The 22563-nt window shown below is 48.5% G+C and overlaps 1 protein-coding gene across 1 annotated transcript; it reads right to left on the bottom strand.

The window, feature by feature from the left end:
• Positions 1–12661: 12661 nt before the first annotated feature.
• Positions 12662–21027, bottom strand: LOC123465822 (liprin-alpha-1-like; the record flags this gene model as incomplete). Its single annotated transcript, XM_045165866.1, is given in 7 exon segments — positions 12662–14051; positions 14896–14962; positions 16784–16949; positions 17847–17915; positions 18593–18768; positions 20665–20762; positions 20852–21027. Coding segments are annotated over 6 exon segments (744 nt in total), but the record flags the coding sequence as incomplete, so codon positions are not given.
• Between the last annotated feature and the right edge of the window lie 1536 nt (positions 21028–22563).

Here is a 22563-nt window from a genome sequence, read left to right as displayed (position 1 = left end):
GCGGAGCCTGCCTAAAAGTGAGATGACGCTAAAGGGTAAATTTACGGAGCGCCCAGTTTGTGAGGGCCAGATTGTGCTCACATGCACAGTCCTAGGTGGTCGTACTGGATTCATAGCACCGCCCTAGGTGACAAAGGGAAAACGAGCGGAAAAGGGGACAGTGCCAGGTACTCTGAGCACTGAGGACGCAGGAGGTAACTGTGACGGCCAGTCACCTGGGAGGAACAGGTGACTGTTCCTCCGTCCATGCGTCCATCCATTACCCATCCGTACATCATCCATCCGTCCATCTTCTCCTTCCATTTTCCGCCAATCATCCATCCACCCACCCGTCAATGTCTTCGTCCAGAGAAAGCCAGATATGTATCAGGAGTAGAGGTCAGCAGAATAAACGTGGACTTTGCCCTTAGAGACCTTTCAACCTAGAAGAGGAGTCAGACATTAATCAAGTACATATAAACTAAGGAAATAAGACAGATGCTCTAGAAAATATCAAGGTTAGATTGGATAGAAGGTAGGATCCCAACTCCTTCAGCAAATCAGAGGCTTCTTCCAGCGATTAACATTGGAGCTGATATATGAAAGCCAAATAGAAGTAAACAAGGAAAGGAAGAATTTTCCAGGCAAGAAAAGAGTCTGTGCAAAGGCCCTGACGCAAAAAAAGAATGAGGTCCTCTGTGCTCTGGGAAAAACTTGGAGAGCAGACCTTCAGATCATTAGATATTTTCAGGAGAAGACTTTCTGAACCTAATTTCTTGCATCCTTTCATACCCAGAAAAGCACTAATTTTATTAACAGGCACATCTGTTCCTTGTGACTAGCAAGTCCTCTGCCAAAGAGTGTATTTGACTTCACATACCCACCCTTTACTTAAAATGATATATATACTGACTTCCCTCCCCACTTTGGAGCAGTTCCTCAGAGATACTTAAAAGGCTGTCTCCTGGGCTGTACTCACTTTGCTCCAAACTCACAACTCTCCCAATTTTTTTCAATCATCATCACCAAGGAGTTAGTTTGATGCCTGATCGCACACAGCGTTCACTGTCATAATGTTGGAAGTGAAAACACTTGCGTTTTGTCTGTCTGGCCTCAGTGCTTCAGATGCATACCCCATTCTTTCCCGCCTCTGTGCCTTGCTTGGATCCCTCCCTCTTCCCCAATGGCCTTCCTGCCTTTTTATGTTTTTACCTTGCTTACTCCTCAACCTCCAGCTCAAAAGCCATCTCTCCAGCATCTCTTCTTGGAGCTCACCTTGACATGTCATGGGCATCTCAAAAGAACCAAGTTCACAGCCATATTCTCACTCTCCCACTGCAGTCTTGGTGTGTTTTCCCCCCGACCCTCCAACCCTCACCACCATACCTCCCACCTTCCCAGCCCTCTAGGGTAGCACAGAGCACCGAGCTGAGCTCCATGTGTTATAAAGCAGCTGCCCATTAGCTCTCTAAAAGAAAAAAAAATCCATACTTTAGAATGGGAAAAAGGAATGATTAGATATTCTTTTAAGAGAACACTGAAGGCTCTGATAATCATGATTCTTTGGGATGTGTGCCTTTAAAATAAAAAAAATTTTGCCTAAATTATTCCACTCATCTATAGAGGCAGAAGTTAACCTGTAGGAAACAGACAGCAGTGCAAATAATTCTTGTCCGTAGAAAGGCCAATTAGCTGTGTCCAGTAAAATACAACTGACATTGCCCTATGGATAGACCGTTTTTTTGCAAATTCATTTCAGCATTCCCTTCACTTCTCCTTTGAACAAGTTGTAACATCTTAGTGCTTCATTTATTATTAAGTGAAATAAAATCTTTGATATGCATTCATTTTATATGTGTAGAAAATCATGATTTTATCTTTCAAAAAATTATCCTTTCACCTCTGACCTTGCCTTCGCCACCCCATACCCCCTATCCATCCTCAAACCTGACAATTTAACTTTATAAATGCATCTTGTGTCTATTCACCTCTCTCCATCTTACTTGCCACCACCCATTTGCCTGAATTGTCCATCCTCGGCTCCTACCTGGCCCTCTTCCCATTCATTCTCGACTCAGCAGCCCGAGGGATTTCATTACAATACAAACTCTATGATTTCTCCCCTCTGTTTAATCTCATCCAAGGACTTCCCACTTATTTTTTTTTTAATATTTACTTATTTGGCTGCACTGGGTCTTACTTGCTGCATATAGGATCGTTGATATTCATTGCAGTATGCAGAATCTTTTTTTTTTTTTTTCCGGCATGCGGAATCTAGTTCCCTGACCAGAGATCAAACTCAGGCCCCCTGCATTGGGAGTGCAGAGTCTTAGCCAGTGGACCACTGAGGAAGTCCCCCTATTTCTTTGAGAAAAAAGACCAAGGTCCTTGCGGTGCCCTCCCACTGTCTACATGACCTGGCTCCATCTCACCCACTGCCCCCCTCTGTCACCACACTCCTGCTGCACTGAACCTCCTTCAGTTCCTCTGTGGAGTGAGGAACAAAGTGTCTCTTGTTGTATGAATGAGGTTACTTTGGAAAGCACCTAAGGATGGGCTGGTTGCCAGGACAGCCTTCTATGTGATTAGAGAGCTGGAAATTCAGTCCCAACCTTGAGCCCTGGGGAGGGGAAAAGAGAAGGACTGTGGGTTGAATTCATCACCAATGGCCAATGAGTTCATCAATCATGGGTGTGTGATGAGCCCTCCATAAAGACCCACAAGGACGGATTCTGCGAACTTCTGGTTTGGTGAACACGTGCAGATGTGGGGACAGCGGCGTTCAAACAGCATGGGAGCCCTGAACCCCTCCTCACAGCTTGCCTGTGCCTCTCTTCCATCTGGCAGATCCTGAGTTTATCACCTTTTAAAATCAACCTGTGATCTAGTAGGTAACATGTTTCCCCGAGTTCTCTGAGCTGTCTGGCAAATTCACCAACCCTAAGGAGGTTATTAGAACCGGACATGGAACAACTGACTGGTTCAAAATTGGGAAAGGAGTATGACAAGGCTGTACGTAGTCACCCTGCTTATTTAACTTCTATGCAGAGTACCTCATGCGAAATGCTGGGCTAAATGAATCACAAGCTGGAATCAAGATTGCAGGGAGAAATATCAACAACCTCAGAAATGCAGATGATACCACTCTAATGGCAGAAAGCAAAGAAGAACTAAAGAGCCTCTTGATGAGGGTGGATGAGGAAAGTGAAAAAGCTGGCTTAAAACTCAAAATTCAAAAAGCTAAGATCCCATCACTTCATGGCAAATAGAAGAGGAAAAAGTGGAAACACTGGCAGATTTCCATGGGCTCCAAAATCACTGCAGACTGTGACTACAGCCATGAAATTAAAAGACAATTGTTCCTCAGAAGGAAAGCTGTGACAAGCCTAGACAGCATATTAAAAAGCAGATACATCACTTTGCTGACAAGGTCCATCTAGTCAAAGCTATAGTTTTTCTAGTAGTTAGGCACAGATCTGAGATTTTGACCGTAAAATGACTGAGCACTGAAGAACTGATGCTTTTGAATTGTGGTGCTGGAGAAGACTCTTGAGAGTCCTTTAAACTGCAAGGAGATCAAACCAATCAATGCTAAAGGAAATCAACCCTGAATATACATTGAAAGGACTGATGCTGAAGCTGATGCTCCAATACTTTGGCTACCTGATGCAAAGACCTGACTCATTGGAAAAAACCCCGATGCTGGGAAAGACTGAAGGCAGGAAGAGAAGGGGATGACAGATGGCGAGATTGTTGGGTGGCATCATGAACTCAATGGACATGAGTGTGAGGAAGTTCCAGGTGTTGGTGAAGGACAGGGAAGCCTGGCGTGCTGCAGTCCATGGGGTCAAAGAGTCGGATACGACTGAGCGACTAAACAACAGTCAAGTTGAAGATGCAGTGCTCTTCCCCAAACAGGGATCAGATTCCCCAAACAGGAATCAAATTCATGACCCCAGCAGTGGAACCATGTCGTCTTAACCACTGGACCGCCAGGGAAGTCCCCTTGTATGGATTCTAAATACAGCATTAAGGATCCAGCCCTCGAGGTGCCTTGCTACTTCTGGTCTTGGAACCTTGGAACCTGAGACAATGTTGCTGTGAAGAAGTCCAATATAGCCTTCTGGAGTGAAAGAGATGCCACAGGATGAGAATCCAGGCCTCCCAGCCAAAAGTCAGTGCCAGCTCTCAGGTCCTTGACTGAGGCCGTCTTGGACTTTCCAGCCCCAGAAGAGCTGCCAGGTGACTGCCATCACATGAGTGGTTCCAGGGAAGACGGGCAGGAGAACCACCCAGATTGCCAGTCCCCCGAATCAAGAGAAACAAGAGATCACTTTTTTTATTGCTGTTTTGGGGTGGATTTTTACAAAGCAACAGATAAGATAGCAGATGGTGATCTTTTAGGGAATTGTGAAATCAATTTTCTGGGGGAGGAAAACAGCATAAAAATGTATATAAGACGGCAGAATAGAAAATATGAGTTCATTTGATACATAATAGTTCCAATTATCTATTGCTGTGTAATAAGGCATTCCAAAAGTTCATAGTGGACAATAACCACCAATTTATGCTGAAACTTCATGGTTTGGGAATTTGGAAAGGGCAGGGGAGACTTGTGGCTCAGTGGTAAAGAATCTGCCTGCCAATGCAGGAGATGCAAGACAGGCAGGTTTGATCCCTGGGTCAGGAAGATCTCCTGGAGGAGGTCATGGCATCCCACTCCAGGATTCTTGCCTGGGGAATCCCATGGACAGAGGAGCCTGGTGGGCTACAGTCCATGGGGTCTCAAAGAGTCGGACATGACTGAGTGGCTGAGCGCACACAGCAGCAACAGGGGGTGGCTCTTGACCCACTGAAGCCTCGGCCGGGATGGTTGGCTGTCGCTGGATGAACTGACTGGGGCCGCGTGTCGGAGGCCTTGGCTCTGACTACTGGGTGAGCCCCTCATTTCTTCTCCCCGTCATGTCTTCAGGAACAGGAATGTCCAGCTTGGCTTCTTTGCTCCCAATAGGCTGGCAGGGGCTTCCGGGACTCTCACTCTCCACGGCGCTCCATGCGGCTAGCTGGGGCTTCCTTACATCCCAGCAGTCCTGGGTAGTTGCACTTCTTACTTGGTGGCTGGTTTCTGCAAGGCTTCTGCTGACCTTGCCCCAGAGGTCCGTGAACATCCCACCTGCTACATTGTCTTGGTCAACCAGGCAAGTCACAGTCCAGCCCAGGCTTAAGGGGTCGGGGGTGGAGGAAGGATTAAGACTCCACCTCTCCGTGAGAGGAGGTAGATCTGCAGCCTAGCTGGCCTTCTGTCACACACTGTGTTTCTTTCCTTTATTTATTTATTTATTTTTTGGCCAAGCCCAAGATGAACCAAAGAATTGTTGCTTTCAAATTGTGGTGCTAGAGAACTCTTGGGAGACCCTTGGACTGCAAGGAGAGCAAACCAGTTGATCCGAAAGGAAATCAACCCTGAATATTCACTGGCATGCTGCAGTCCATGGGGTCGCAAAGAGTCGGAGACGACTGAGCAGCTGAACTGACTCATTGGAAGGACTGAGGTTGAAGCTGAAGCTCCAGTACATTGGCCACCTGATGCAAAGAAGCGACTCACTGGAAAAGACCCTGTTGCTGGGAAACATTGAAGGCCAAAGGAGAAGGGAGTGGCAGAGAATGAGATGGTTGGGTAGCATGACTCAGTGGAAATGAATTGGAGCAAACTCCAGGAGATAGTGAAGGACAGAGGAGCCTGGCACACTGCAGTCCATGGGGTCACAAAGAGTCAGACACGACTTCGCCACTGAGCAACAGATAAGACATGTGGGGTCTTAGTTCCCCGACCAAGGATAGAACCCGTGTCCCCTGTGTTGGAAGCATGGACTCTTGAACACTGGACCACCAGGGAAGTCCCACATACTAAGATGATGTCATTGTGTGTAAGACATGACCTGACTTCACGGGTAAAAAACGTGAAATAAACGGTCCCAGTAGGATTGATGAAATGTATGTGTACATGCTGAGCTGTGGTATAAAATGTTTTCCACTGTGGGTGGCAGATAAACGTTTAAAACTGGGCTAAATTACACTCTAAAGTGAGGGCCAAAAGCAATTTCCAGACATCTAGTCCAGACTGAGACAGTTCATCACCCGGAGAGCGTCCCCAAAATTTTAAATTCTTGCTATTATAAAACATTTCACACAAATGCAAAAATAGAGTAATGTAATGAACCCTCATGAATCCATCACTCATCTTTAACAATCATCCACCCACACAGTCAGTTTTGTTTGATCCGTATCCTGACCTATCCCTGCCTCAAGATTATTTTAAAGCAAACGCCAGGCACTGTATTATTTCATCTGTAAATACCTCGGAATACAGTCTTCAGTTCAGGTCAGTTCAGTCGCTCAGTCGTGTCCGACTCTTTGCGACCCCATGAATCGCAGCATGCCAGGCCTCCCTGCCCATCGCCAACTTCTGGAGTTCACTCAGACTCACATCCATCGAGTCAGTGATGCCATCCACCCATCTCATCCTCTGTCGTCCCCTTCTCCTCCTGCCCCCAATCCCTCCCAGTCTTACTACACGCCTTTGTTTTGTTGTAATTACGGTAATCCACTTGACTTGGCAATAAATAAAATTTACAGCCTTATTCATGGAAACAGTGAACATGGATTTGATCAACAACTTTGACTTAACTGTGTTGGTAGGTTGGGGGGTGGGCATAGGAATGCTGCAGTTTCCTTCTACCATAAAGAGTTGGCAATAGGAAAGTTTAAATTGGTATAGGGACTTCACTAGGGGTCCGGTGAGTAAGTCTCCACGATTCTAATGCAGGACCCCTGGTTAGGGAACTGGGTCCCACATGCTGTAATTAAGACCTGGTGCAGTCAAATAAATAATGAGACAAATAAAACTTTAAAAATAATTTTGCTTGTTTTGGCTATGCTAGGTCTTTGTTGCTGCTCACAGGCTTTCTGTAGTTGCAGAGCACAGGCTTCTCGTTGCAGTGGCCTCCCCTGGTGCCAAGCATAGGCTGTAGGGAGCACGGGCTTCGGTAGTTTCGGTGCACGGGCTCCGTAGTCGCGACTCCCAGGCTCTCGAGCTTGGGCTCAACAGTTGCGGCTCATGGGCTTAGCTGTCTGTCCGCATGTGGGATCTCCCTGGGCCAGGGATTGAACCCGTGTCCCCTGCATTGGCAGGCAGATTCTCACCCACTGGACCACCAGGGCAGCCCCAAATAATTTTTGAAAAATAAAAAAGGAAAATTGTGAATTTGAAAATTGTGAATCAAGAGGCTACGTTAAGCACAAATTATTTAGGGGTAAGGAAGCAAGCAGAGGAAATAGTTAGGAAATAGTTGCACATGGACCAGAGAAGCAGAAGTAAGAGAGTGGGGTCATTGGTGTTTTACTTTAAGTGACGTACATGCTATTACTTTGATTAAATAAAACATTAACAAGAAGATAAGGTGTTGGAGAATTGAAGACTAAGATCTCTTAGGCCCTGCTGCTAAGTCGCTTCAGTCGTGTCCGACTCTGTGCGACCCCATAGATGGCAGCCCAGCAGGCTCCCCCATCCCTGGGATTCTCCAGGCAAGAACACTGGAGTGAGTTGCCATTTCCTTCTCCAGTGCGTGAAAGTGAAGTCGCTCATTCGTGTCCAACTCTTCGTGACCCCATGGACTGTAGCCCACCAGGCTCCTCCATCCATGGGATTCTCCAGGCAAGAGTAGGTTGTATAATACTATAATCTCTCAGTTACATTGTTTTCATTTTATTTCATTAAAAAAACTTTTGTCTGTGCCACACTTTGTGGAAATCATTTTATTCTATTTTGTATCTGATTTGTTTTGTAACATTTTTGGCTGCACCACACAGGCGGTGGAACTTTAGCTCCCAGACCAGGGGGTTGAACCCCAACTTCAGAAGTGAAAGCACAAGAGTTGGAACCCCTGGACCACCAGGGGAGTCCCCAAATCACTCCATCAAAGGGCAGATCACCTCCCCGCCCCCACCCCCCCACCCGTCTCCCTTTGCAGCTTGCATTGCTCTGCACATTCAAGTTGAAAGATTAGCTCTCCTACCAGTCAAACCTGTTGGCATGCAAAGGGTCAATTTCTTTATTTCGAGTATTTTCTGCGTTCTTCCTGGCTGGTCTCCGCCACACCCATCACGTCCTTCTCGAGGCGAGTGTTCTGGAAGCTCCTTCCCCTCGAGTCCCAGCCGGCCCAAGCTCTCACAGCGCCCTTCACGGGATGAATCCCTGGGAGGGGCCAGTCCTACCCATCCCAGGATCTCTAGGGCAGGGTCCCCTCCAGAATTTCACATGGTCGTGACCCCACAAAGACACTTTGAGGTGCAAATCTCTGGAACCTGTGGATGTGCATTAATTTGGAAAAGTGGTCTTTGTAGACGGAATGAAGAAGGCTCTTGAGAAGAGATGGTCTGGGATTAGCCGGGTGGGCCAATGACAAGTCTTCCTATAAGAGACAGAAGATAAGACATGTTGGGGAGAGGCCACGTGAAGACAGATCAGAGGAGAGGAAACGCTGGAAGAAGAGAGAACAGATTCTCCCCTCAAACCTCCGCCAGAACCGGGCCCTGCTTGTTTCCCACTGTGTGTGCACTGCATATCAGGCTGCACACAGCGCTGGCCTGGACCACAGGTCTTGAAAAGGTGCCCCGCCGAGGCCAGGACACGAAACAGCAAAGTCACCGGCTACTCATTCTCACCAAGGGATGAAGTCAAGGACGCGTAAGAGACAAAAGGGTTTGAGACATTCAGAAATGTACTGAAGGGCGCGTGGGTGGCTAGACAGTAGCTGTGGACCCCCACCTACCTGCCTGCCAAGATTACAGGGAAGGCAGACCCTTCTTGATACCCTGAAAACCCATCGTGGGGGAAGTGAGGACTTAGCAAAAGGCAAAGATCAAAAACCAAAACCACAGTGACCTCAAATATGGGCTTCCCTGGTGGCTCAGCGGTAAAGAATCTGCCTGCCAATGCAGGAGAATCAAGTTCCATCCCGGTGTCAGGAAGGTTCACTGGAGAAGGAAATGGCAACCCACTCCAGTATTCTTGCCTGGAGAAGGACAGGGGAGCCTGGCAGGCTGCAGTCCATGGGGTCGCAAAGAGTCAGACACAACTTAGCAACTAAAGAAACAACAGACCTCAAAAATGCATGATGTGAAATTTAGAGAAACTTACAGGCAGCACTTATGAGGATATAGTAGCCTAACATAGTTTTCAATGGTGAGTTTTTTAATGGGACCGCACCTGGACTGCAGTGTGAGTCCCCTCCCATCTCCGTGGTGGGGCAGTCCTGAGCGCCGGCTGTGAGTGGAGCAGACCTAAGACACGTGGCTAATGAGCGTTCTTAGAAAAGCAAATCTACAGTCACATCTCCTTATTGCTTTCTTTCAGAATTGCTCAACTGACATATTTTTAAGGCATAAGCGGAATCAGTGAATCAAGTTGTAATAAAACACCTACAGCTCATGAATCATGGATGACTGTTTCCAGAAGCTTTCAGATACTCGAGGCCTTCTTGGCTTTGGTCAGGCAAAAAGGGAAATGTAAGATGAGAAGGACACTCCACGGTTTTAAATTTCACACTTGTTAACCCTGCATGAAATTTAAATTCTCTAAATTCTTAAAGAGATGGGAATACCAGACTATCTTACCTGCCTCCTGAGAAACTTCTTGTATGTGGGTCAAGAAGCAACAGTTAGAACCGGACATGGAAAAACAGACTGGTTCAAATTGGGAGAGGAGTGCGACAGGCTGTATATTACCACCCTGCTTGTTTAACTTATATGCAGAGTACATCATGCGAAATGCTAGGCTGGATGAAGCTCAAGCTGGAATCAAGATTGCCAGGAGAAATATCAATAACCTCAGATACACAGATGACACCATCCTTATGGCAAAAACTGAAGAGGAAGAGCCTCTTGATGAAGGTGAAAGAGGAGAGTGGAAAAGCTGGCTTTAAACTCAACATTCAAAAAACTTAAGATCATGGCATCTGGTCCCATCACTTCATGGCAAATAGATGAGGAAACCATGCAAATAGTGACAGACTTTATTTTCCTGGGCTCCAAAATCACTGCAGATGGTGACTGTAGCCATGAAATTAAAAGATGCTTGCTCCTTGGAAGAAAAATTATGACAATCATAGACAGTGTATTAAAAAGCAGAGACATCACTTTGCTGACAAAGGTCCGTCTAGTCAAAGCTATGGTTTTTCCAGTAGTCATGTACGGATGTGAGAGTTGGACCACAACAAAGGCTGAGCACTGAAGAACTGATGCTTTCGAACTGTGGAGCTGGAGAAGACTCTTGAGAGCCCCTTGAACTGCAAGGAGAGTAAACCAGTCAATCCTGAAGGAAATCAACCCTGAATATTCATTGAAAGGACTGATGCTGAAGCTGAAGCTCCAATACTTTGGCCACCTGGTAAGACCTGACTCATTGGAAAAGACTCTGATGCTGGGAAAGACTGAGGGCGGGTGGAAAAGGGAGCAACAGGATGAGATGGTTTTATGGCATCATTGATTCAATGGACATGAGTCTGAGCAAACTCCAGGAGATAGTGAAGGACAGGAAAGCCTGGAATGCTGCAGTCCATGGGGTGGCAGAGTTGGACACGACTGAGCGACTGAACTGAAATCTGTGTGTGTGCTAACTTGCTTCAATCGTTGTCGGACTCTGCGACCCAGGGACTGTAGCCCACTAGATCCTCTGTCCATGGGATTCTCCAGGCAAGAATACTGGAGTGGGTTGCCATGCCCTCCTCCAGGGCATCTTCTCGACCCAAGGATCGAACCCATGTGTCTCGTTATCTCCTGCATTGGCAGGCAGGATCTTTACCTCTAGCGCCACCTGGAAAGCCCCTGTGAACCCTGAGAACTAGGAAATGCAGAAAATAAGGGCTGCTCCTAAATTAAACTGGAAGATCAGCAAGCACAGCTTGTAAAGAGGGAAACACACGGATGACCGGCAACAGGGCCGACAGAAACAAGCAGGGATGCGTTCATCTGCATAAAGCACCTGTGCCATTCGGAAGGGGAGCCCGTCAGCCCTTGGAGGGACAGTTAGAACCAGAGTGAAAACCGAGGCCATGGTCAGCAGTGCCCACGCACATGGCCTGAGTGGGGTGGTGTCACTCACTGGGCTTCCTGCGTCCTCAGAGCTGCTGGCGGTAACCTTTCTGAGTGCTGAGGCCTGGCAACGTCCCAGGTGAGCGAAGGCATCCCTGCTCTCCTCCCAGTGCTGCTGCGGGGCCCTCTGTGGGCGGCCACCCTCATCCCCTGCCCTGCCTCCCGCTGGGGCCCGGCTGTCCCCCTGGGATCCTTTCAGCCCTTGAGCTTGGGTGTTCCCAGCCCTCTGCCACGTAGGACTGGGACGCAACTCAGGACTTGGCTTGAGGTATCAAGGAGACTGTGAATCTGGAAGGACACAGCGCTGGGGCCCTTGAGTGACCACGTGTGAAGAGCAGGAGAGCAAAATCCCCACGGGGAGGAAGCAGAGCAGGGAGCATGCCTACGCCCACCACTGCCTCTGGCACAGGCGCCTCTTTGCCTCTCCTTGGCCTGAAGCAGACCCCAGCTGCTGCTGTTCCGCGGCAGGTGATTCCTAAAAATGCATCTCCCGCAAGAACTATTGTTCCTGCTGCTCTGGGGCTGCGTGAGTGCACTCAGGAGCGTCAGACAATTGGGGCTGCCACAGCTCATGCTGCGTGGGGGGGCCTGATGCAGGACGAGGGCCTGACGCTGGACGAGGACCTGACGCCGAGGGGAGGGCCTGACGCCGGGGGGAGGGCCTGACGCCGAGGGGAGGGCCTGACGCCGGGGGGAGGGCCTGACGCTGAGGGGAGGGCCTGACGCTGGGGGGGGCCTGATGCTGGGGGGAGTGTCTGATGCTGGGAGGAGGGTCTGATGCTGAGGGGGTCTGATGCCGGGGGAGGGTCTGATGCTGGGGGAGGGTCTGATGCTGGGGGAGGGTCTGATGCTGGGGGGGTCTGATGCCGGGGGGAGGGCCTGATACTGGGGGAGGGCCTGATGCTGGGGGGAAGATCTGATGATGGTGGGAGATTATAAATCTCTATGAGAAATCTTTTTTTCATACTTTCCTGACCACCTTGCTATGTTCTTTTTAACTGAAGGATAATTGCTTTACAATATTGGTTTGATTTCTGCCATACATCGACATAAATTAGCCATAGGTGTACATGTGTGCCCTCCCTCTTGAATCTCCCTCCCACCTCCCCTTGCTACATTCTTGTTTCTATGGATATATGAATAATAAAAGTGTTGACTAACATAAAAAGCTCCCACACACAAGCGTGCACATGCACGCTCCCTAGTGCATCACTCAGGCCACCGCGCCCTGGGACCCACGGTGAGCCTTCCCGCCTGCACTCTGTCCCCACCCTCGGCCCGCTGCCCACGCCTGAGCAGCAGAGGGGCCCTGTCCCTGCAGATGCTGAAGTGATGGAGCCTCTTGTCTCCGGAGCCAGGGGCTTCGACACCCGGTCGGTCGTCCTCTGGGGACACCTATGCTTCCGTCTTCTGGCCTTTCCATTCTCTCCATCCGTTTCTCTTAAGAGAATGCCCGTGTGATGACACGGGCTCCCATTACCAGCTCTGGTCTGTTCTCAGTGAGAATACAGCTTACCCTTGGCACTCCTGATTGGCAGTGGGAAATTTTGCTTCAGTACTTTATTGAAAGAAAGCAATAAATAATACTGTGATAAAAATAGTTCAAAAGTAGACTGTACATACTTTGTTACATATTCAGGAAGTTCACAAAAGATTAATAGAAAACAGAACAGTAACAATGAATTATACAAGTAATTAAAGGCGGGACCCACATGGAAAGAGACATGCCGTCTCTGTCTACCGAGATCTCAGCTGCATAATAAATAACGCACCATGATCTGAACACATCTCTTGCTGGCTTTTTTAATGTGCCGCTGAAAAAGTAAAAGTTACATTTGCTACTTCTACAATCCAAAATGGCTATGTCATCAAAAATCTAAAAATGTACGCCTAGGTCCATTCTTTAAACATGTTTACAAACAGATGTAAAAAGGTGATTTACGTAAAAATAAGGCCTTTGTCAGAGCTGCACCGCTGTCTGTAGGGGGTGTGGCGCCCTCATGTCCAGCGCACCAGCTCTGCAGCGGGTGCAGGGCATCATGATTGGTCCTTGAAGAGTAGGCGCCCTTGACCCTGCCTCCCAGGAGGGCAGGGCGGGCACAGCGGGCTGTGGGTGCCCAGGCCCCCCACCCCCACCCCCGCCAGTCTCTCTTCCCCAGCTCGTGGCTTCTGCCAGTCACCGGAGAGGAGGGATCCGGGCCCATGGAGACTAGGTTACCCGAGAGATTTTCATAGTCTTCTTCTAGTCATCCTTTCAGCCCAAATTTGATTAGAAGCTCACATTTAACACCCAGTACTTTTAAATCTCTTCACGCTGCAGAGAAAAAGCATTTCTTGCTAGAAAAAGTACAGTTTAGGTCAGTCGTTAAAATACAACAACAACTGGTTGAAATTAAGTTTGCTTATTTCAGAGTGATTGTTGGAGAGCTTGGTTACATTCTGGAAGGATAATGCACACCGTGTCATGATGATTTTACAATCGCAGTAAAACCCCTTCTCTCATGGTTTATCATTTAAAAATCAAACAAGAATAATTACAATAAATGCATCATTTACAAAAGCCCTATATTTGTTCATAGGATTTATACATACAAGCATTACAGTACATTCATTTTAAAGACTAAAATCAGGTATCAGAACATGAATTGATCTGAAAGGATATTTATAGCCTGGATATACAAGAAAAAGTAAGTAACTATATAAATGAAGTCATAAGTTTACATAAATATAAGAAACATTAAATTCTAAAATATTTTCTCCATGGTATTCATGAATTTTTTCACTAATTAAAAACTCTGTAATAAAATATCTTCAGGTCCATATAACAAGTATGAACAGAGTAAAGATTGCATCGAGTTCAAATGTTGTCTCTGTCGTGTCCTGGACGCTGCGTGATCACCTGTAGAAGTAGTGCGGGAACACTGGAAACGAACACACAGATGAGTCAGGCCTGGGACGGCGGCGGGTGCCCGAGCCCCTGCCCCTCCAGACCCCCCACCCCATTCTGGAAACAGACACGAGGACGAGTCAGGCCTGGGCAGCCGGTGCCTGAGCCCCGACCCCTCCAGAGCCCCCACCCCATTCTGCAAACAGACACGAGGACGAGTCAGGCCTGGGCAGCCGGTGCCTGAGCCCCGACCCCTCCAGAGCCCCCACCCCATTCTGGGCTTCAGTGGCTTGAGAACTCAGAGAAACATGGAGGACCAAGCAGATCAGGAGAGAACTCTGTGGCGGACTTTATTCTGACATATAGCTAAAAGCTGCTGCTAAAAAAAACTAAACCCCAATTGAGCTTTCTAGCTGAGACGTGAACAGGACACAGACAGCCTCCTGCCCTCAGAGCGGCTCAAGCAGGGCTGGGCCCCCGGGCCAGACCCACCAGAGGACCACCCAGAGCAGCACCTGCAAGGGAGGTGGCCCCTCAGCAGCGGCTGAGCCCCAGATGCTGGTGCCCTTCCGTGTGAAACGCTGGCCTGTGGAGGGAGAGGCCAGGGCAGGGCAGCCTCGCGAACCCTGACGCCCTGGGTTCCCTCCGAGAGCCTGCAGGCGAGGCGCGGCCGGCAGCACTGCCGCCGTGGGAGGGACACCCGCGCGGGACCGAGGGAACCTCGGCTGTGCTTTGACCACTGCGGCGGCAGCCAGGCGCCATGGTCACGCTCTCTGCCGCTGAGGGCTCTCCGGGGCCCGACCTCCGGAGACCCGCAGACCCTCCACTGCCAGGGCGAGGCCTCCGCGCCCCTGCGGGCCAGGCCGCCCTGTACTCACCCCGAAGCTCAGCAGGAGTAAGTCCTGACTGTGGCGGAATCCAGCCTCTGCGTTCCCGCCACGCTGCCTGGTCCCACGAGCACGGGAGGAAGCATGCAAACACAGCGTGCGGTTAGTTGTGGAACGTCACACGGGGCACGAGGACACACACACGCACACCCGCAGCAGCGCCCGCTCCTACTGAGGGTCTGGGGACACTTCTAGAGGGTGGATGAGCCGGGGAGAGCGAGCCTGGAGCCCGTGCTCTGCTGTCCTGGGGGCCGGGCTGCTCTCCCCAGGCGGCGTCAGGGAGGGCGGAGTCTCAGCCGCCCTTGGGAATGGCACTGCTGAGGCTGGGTCAGCCCCAACCCCTGCTCCAAGTTGAATAAGAAATCACCATAACCCCCTAGCAGAAACCCGCTGCTCCCAATTCAGCGTCTTCCCCTGGGCCCAGCAGGAGCACATCTGATGAGTCTCTGGCCCAGACTCCAGAGAGGGCTGAAGACTGGGGGCTGCTGATGGAGCAGCTCAGCGGTCTGAACCCTTCTGAGTCTAAGAGCCCCAGAGACCTGCTGCACTGCAAAAGCCAGGGGAAGCAGCCAGTCACACAGTTTACGCCCTGCCTGTCTCACGAGGTTTGTAAAAGGTCACCTCCCATATATTACATCCCAACAACCCTTTCTAGGATCGTTTTTATCTAAACTCTAACGTCAATGTCACTATGTCCACCTGACAGGGAAATGCTGGATTTATAACGAGGAGAACGGAAAATAAAAAGCAAGCCCTTAAGACTCTTCAATCGACTGAAAGCTAAGCTACAGTTAAATTTTGTAAAAAGGAGCTGCATGCTCCTTGGAAGAAAAATGCTGTTTAGAAAAGCAGTCACTGGGTCTCCCCCACCCCTGGTTAAGCCTATTATTGAGTTCTGGCGAAGAGACCATGCAGCTTCCCTGTAAGCCCGCTCACCAAAAGTGTCCAGCTTAGCAAAGGCTTTACCTAAATGTACTTTGCTCTACAGGAGCAAGTGAGAGCAAAGCTTATAAATTTACTCACGGGAAAGGCTACTAACAGGAAAAAACGGCACCATAGGGACCCTCCAGGCCCGCTCTCACCGGGTGAGCGCACACTCCCTCTGGGAACCCAGTGTGGCCTGCACAGCCAGCGGGGAGAAGGAGCCACTGAGCCACCCGTCACAGACGGGACACTGAGGGGCGTGCACAGGGCACCTCCTGAGCCGCAGAGCCTGACCCCGGCCCAGGCTGTCTGGCCGTCTATCTGGCCATCAAGTGGGGACACAGCAGCCCTGAGCACCCGGCCTGAACTAGCAGCATTCTCCAGCCTCAGAGGGAAAACCAGAGCTGGGTGTGAAAGCACAACCGCAAGGCTGGAGTATTCACGGCCCGGCCGGACTCGGGGGAGGACCTCTGTGGGCCTCACCTCCCTCCTCCGCCCCATCGACCGACAGCATGCAAGGGACCGACGACGGTGGGGACGGGGGGAGGGCAGATGCCGCCGTCTCTTCGGATGGACCCGGCCATCCGCCCAGCGTGGACAGTTGCTGAGGGCTGACTGGCGTGGCCTGAGAGTGACCCTACTGTTTTACCCAAGAGCTCTTGAGCGCTGCCGGCCACACACGCATCTCTACAAGCATGGGTGTCAATCTAACGCTCTGAGAACACACGAGTCTCAGTTTTATTAGTTGGAAGAATATGCTAATATTCAACCAGACAAGAACTTGGGGGGGAGAAAAAAGCATGACTGTTAAACGTTTATAAACAGATGTTAGGATTCACTGGCGAACACGGACCCTCGGGCATGCACTGAAGAGCCCCGTGACCTGGGCAGGAGGCCCTTCCAACTCGTCAGGGTTCTGGCCCGGGCCGCGCCCGCCGCCCCACCGGCCACCTACCGTCCGGCTGCACCTTCCTCGGCTGCACGGAGGGCGAGGACAGAGAGGACGGGACCCGGAAGTTCGCAGGCAGCGTCTCCGCGGACCCGGCAGCTAAGCCACGGACATCCTTTGGCCTGAATTTTTTCCTCCAAGAAGGTGCTCTCCTAAAGCTTTTATCATCGTCCTGGGAAATTACAGGGCCAAAAACAAGACAGATTTTAAAACAAAGCACAAAACCAAAAAGCCACCAGCCCTTTAAAATGGCCGAGTTTACTACTGCGCTTCTGTCCACTTGTATTTGACCCCGTTTGTGATGACCGTGTGTGACTCATTTGCCCAAACTGGGAACAGCGGAGTGTGGTACAGGGTGGGGGGATAACATGCGTGCCAGGACCCTGACTGGACCGCCCTGGCCGCCCGGGTGGACGTTCCTCCTGACAGTTAGCAGGTTTCGCTTCTCATCTTGGAGAGATCGCCTCTTGCTATATAATACAACACGCTGTCATTCGCTATGGAAACAGTTTCAAGCTGTAACCAGTTCTGTCTCACACTGGGACAGAACCAATGGATGCTTCCTCAGGTGTCCTATTCTCCTTGTCAAACTCAAGTCTCCTTAAGGTCCAATGAAGAGAAGAACTATAGTGTGGGGGTGAACGAGTCACAGTTGTGCGTAAGGGGAAATTAATGTTTTGTGTGTTTTCAATACACTTAATGAAACAGCCCCCTAGCACACGGGCCCTGGAATAGGGTAAGGCCATCCAGTTGCTCCCCAAAACACAACTCACAGACACCATTCCTAAGTGAAAACCAATGTTTTAATATAAAAAATATTTTTGAGGGATACTAAAACTTAAACAGCAAAAAAAAAACCAACCCCAAAACAAAAACTAACCCACCCTCCACTGAAGACACGAGTTTTCTAATGACTTATTTGTTAATAAATTTTTAAGAGCAAAGCTTAACTTGTAAAGTTAATTTATCTCCACATTAAGAAGAGATACCGTGACTACATGCCTCATACAAGTATAATAAAATAATTTACATTAAGGCAACTTGAAAAATCATTAAGCTGAAAACTTACTTCATCGAACCTTCTGTCGGTTCCCATGACCAAGAGGTTGTTAAACTCTCTTTCCAAGACAGCACGAGCCTGAAATTAAAGAAACAGCCCCCTAAAACTTTCAACAATCTCGTTTGAGTATCAGCACATCACAATTGTTTTTTAAACCAAGACTTAAAAAAAAAAAAATTCAACTGTGATATTGTTTGAAGTCAGGGGTTTAACATGGTGTCTGTGGAGGGGGTGTTGAGAAGAGGGAGCCGTGGGCTCTTGGAAATTACACACCAAGTGTGCCCTGTGGGCTGGTGCTGATGGAGCGATCACGGCGCTGACGCAAGATACACAGCTTTCTGGAGAAGAACAAACAAGTCCCCTCATGCTCAAATGAGCCCACGAGTCAAAAAGAACCACACAGGGCAATTACCCCCAGGAGGAAAATTAATAAAACCTTCATCTGGCACACAAAGAGGACATCTCCTTCCACGTAAGAGCTGAGTACATGTCACTCTTATGGCACACCGCCTTGAATCAAAGTTCCCCTTATTTTATGAAAGACTCTTGTGCTTCCAACAGAGAATGAAAAGCGGACAGGCACGAACACGGAGGCATGACGCATCTCTGACTGTGGACTATCCTGAGAGGGACTTGGTGAGCAACAAGGGTACCAGCTGTCTGAGGGGTCAGGTTTGGTCTCTGTTCGGGGAGCCAGCTGTGCATCTGCATCGGGAGATGGCCCGCTCGCTGGGCCCGAGCCCGCCTGGTCGCACCTGTGTGTTTTGCGTGGGGATCTGTAACAAGAGGGCCAGCGCGTTGAAGTCAAACGTCTCATCCAAGGCCAGCAGCGCGCCGTGCACACCGCTCTCGACGAGGTTGTTTGCGTATTCTTTGAGGCCAATGGAGAGGATCCAGCGGATCACTCGGTCGTTGCTCCAAACCAGCACATCTGCAGGGAACGACAGATTGGAAAGGAGCCTCAGAAAGCTGTGCTCCCCTCATGCAGCTGCAACAAAGGAGTCCTACGTGCTGACCCTCAGCTCCCGACAAAAGCCAGGACCTCCCAGGGGCCGGGGCACACAGCTCAGCGCACAGCCAACCTGCTGTGCTTAAACAAGGGTGTCCCAGCCCCTCTCCATCCTGGTGGAGACTGTCCTGCTAGAGCTCATCCCTCAGGCGAGCCTGAGAGAGAGGAGGCGACTGCGTGCACTTCCGGGGGACAGAGGCCGAGGCTCCAGGGCTCGGAAAGGAAAGGACACACACGAGCGCGGGTGCACACCGGGCACGGACACGCTTCACACACAGACTTGAGTGTCGGTTTCTTTTCTTTCTTTCTTTCGAGTGTTTGTTGATGTACTTTTTTCCCGTCACAAAAAGGACTCAGTACCACATCTGGACACCTTGCTCAATTCAACATAAACCTCTCATTTATAATCTTGAAGCCTTTTTTCTTTAAGTCATTTTTGTTGTCTCATTTTAAAAAGAGAGAAACGTAAGGACATTGTCCAGCACATTAGAGGGATTTGTGTGTGGGGGGAAGATCTTAGTTAAGTCAAGTAATAAGTTACAAAATTTACTCTTAGTACAGTGCTAAAAATAACTGCTCTGTACAAATATACCCAGCTGATCACCCATGACTTTCAAAGACAGCGCAGCCTGTGGCAAGTGTAAAAAGGTTTAGAATGGATTCAGAAAACAAACGAGACATGCACAGCTGTCAGTTCCAATGCCCTTGTCTGGGTAAAGGGACAGATACTATAAATGTTGGCTTCTGGTTTTCTCGTGATTCAAACGAACTCAGTCATAGCTAGACGATCCTCCACATGGGCCATCTCTTCAAACATATTTTTATCTTTACTTTCCTTCTTAGTAAAAACTGGAGATGAAAACAGGGTTATAGTAAGGATTAAATGAAGGAACCTATGAAGGTACCTGGACTCGTTCCGTTAAGTCTTGTTACTGTTAGTGATCTTTAATCACTGATCTTGTTATCAGTGATCTATTTTCTGAACATTCTGGGAGGTCTTATACTGAGCTTAACGGCTAATATCCTTTTTGAAAATTTATTTTATTTATTTTGGCTGTGATGGGTCTTTGGTGCTGTGTGCAGACTTTCTCCAGTTATCATGGGCAGGCTTTGCATTGCGGTGGTTTCTCTTGTTGTGGAGCCCAGCCTCCCAGACCAGGGACTGAACTCTGTCCTCTGCTTCAGCAGGCAGAGGATTCTAACCCACTGGACCACCAGGGAAGTCCTACAGCTAACACCTCATTTAAAATCGCTCCATTGTACTCAGGCTCTTAGAGGCACCCCCCCCAGGGCAACCCTGCAGCCCAAGACCCCTCCCCACCACCGGGTAACTGAAACACCTCCGCCCCCTCTCCCAGCCGAGAAGCTTCCATCCAGCTTCAAGGCCACTCCCTCCAGCCTGGGCACAGAACCGAGCTGCCTCAAGTGCTTTGACAAGAAGCCAGAGCAGTGTTCTTCACTCTTAAAGGCGTGCACAGCAGGTCCTGCTCTTCTCGGCTCTGGAGTCACCTGCAGCGTGTAGCAGCGTTTGCGAGTAGAACAGGGCACATGGCACAGCAACGGGGAAATCTCTGGAGCTGTGGGGAGATGCTCTCACCTCGAGACACACAACCTGCAGACCGATGTGAGCCCAAGGACAGAGCACAAGTTCTCCGGCCACAGAGGACGATCTCAAACACACTCCCTTCCATCCCCCCTCCTCCGTAACGATGCGAGGTGTGTTCCTCCACGGAAAGCCATTTCCTGAATTTTTCTTTCAAATAGGAAATCACTGAGGCTGCTTATACACTGGGAAGCAAGAAACAGGACTGTACTAGCCTTTCAGTTCATTCTGGCTCTCTTCTCTTTTTCTTTCCAGTTCTTTTCGGTCATAATTCAACCTTCGCAGGCACATAATTCCACACTGGAAACTGTTTCTGTTTCCAAGAGAAAAAGAAAAAATTTAGACCTGGTCACATGCAAACGTCTCTCAGCCAACTAGTAGGAACGACTTGCCGTGCCTGACCTGTGAAAACTATCAACCATTTTCAGTTGCCCGCGAAGGTCTTTCTTGGTCAAGTGGTCCAGCATCCGCGCGTCCACAAGGCACTCCATGAAATAGCTGCGGTACTGCGGGAGCCCCAGGCTGGGCAGCCACTCGTTGCCGATCCACTCGTGGTTCATGTCCCCGTACGCGAGCGTCTGCTTTCAATAATTAAGGGCGGTCAATTCAGGGGAAAAAAACCCATGGAAGCAGTCACAAGGGCCATTTAAATCATCTTTAAAATGGATTTTTAACCAATCACATATTCTCAAAGGCTAAGCTAAAGACAACATTATTGCTCATAACTTTAAAATAATTTGATCTTTTATTTGCTACCTTTTAAATTTGCTGGCAAAACTCTATACAAAGAAATTATACCATTAAAAGTCTATGACTCATCTGTGTTAATAAATACCAAACCATGGTAAAACTGTAACTGACTACACATTAATTTTCTGAAATAGCTTTTATACATAATAATGATATATCAACAAAGAATAGCCACGACTCATGAACAAGTTTGAAGGACCAATCTAACTCTACTCACTAAAAGTTATCTCTGGCTGGCTTTAATTTTATTTTCAACATTTTGTTTTCTAAATTTCTTTAGCAAAACATCTGCTAATTTCAAAGTCAGTTAAGTGAATTAAAAAACAGGTTTTAAAAAAGAGATAAGGAAAACAATAACTAAATGGACTGAAAGAAGAAATAGACAAACCCACAGCTACAGCCAGGGACCTCAATCTTCCTCTGAATCACTCGGTAACTGATGGAACCAGGAAGCCACAACAGACAACCAACCAAGGTCAGGAAGGATACAGAAGCCTTTAAACAATTCTCCAGGCAAGAATACTGCAGTGGGTTGCCATGTCCTTCTCCAGGGGATCTTCCCAACCCAGGGATCAAACCCAGGTCTCCCGCATTGCCATCCGAGCCACCAGGGAAGCCCTCTTAAACGGCACTGTCAACCAACTTGACCTAACCGACATTTTATAGAACTCTCCCTCCAACGGCAGCACGATAATGTTCTTTTCAAGGGGATATGGAACTCTCTTCAAAAGACAGACAAATCTCAGCATAGTTAAAGTGACTAAAATCATACTAAGTATTTTTCTGATCTCAACAGAATTAAATTAGAAACTAAAAAACCCCTGATATCCAGGAATCTCCCAAACATCAGGGAATTAGCATATTTCTAAATAATTCATGTGTCAAAGAAGAAATCTCAAGTGAAATGGGAAATATTTTGAAGTGAATAAAAGTGAATACACAATATACTAAAAAGCTACAGGACATAGCTAAATCAGTACCTGGAGGGAAACTGATAATATTAAATACACAAATGAAGAGAGATTGTGAATCAATAACGTAAGACTCTATCTTAAAACACTTAAAAAAACAAATGAAATCCAAAGCAAGCAGAAAGAAGAAAATGAAAGAGCAAAAATCAATGAAACAGAAACTAGAGAAACAAAAAAAACTAAAATCAGGTTCTTCATAAATATCAATAAAATTGACTAAGCAGAGTGACCAAGAAAAAAAGAGAGGATGTAAACTACCAATATCAAGAATGAAAGAGGGGACATGAGTACAGATCCTACACACCAAAAGCACAGGGTAGCAACTTCAGGCAGCTTAGATAAACACCCTACTTTCTTGAAAGACACAACCTATGAAAGCCACTAAGTAAGAAA

The sequence above is a fragment of the Bubalus bubalis genome, chromosome 5 (assembly GCF_019923935.1).
Source record: "Bubalus bubalis isolate 160015118507 breed Murrah chromosome 5, NDDB_SH_1, whole genome shotgun sequence".
Classification (NCBI taxonomy): domain Eukaryota; kingdom Metazoa; phylum Chordata; class Mammalia; order Artiodactyla; family Bovidae; genus Bubalus; species Bubalus bubalis.
The sequence above is the reverse complement of the archived record's forward strand: the minus strand, read 5'-3'. Positions and strand labels throughout refer to the sequence as shown.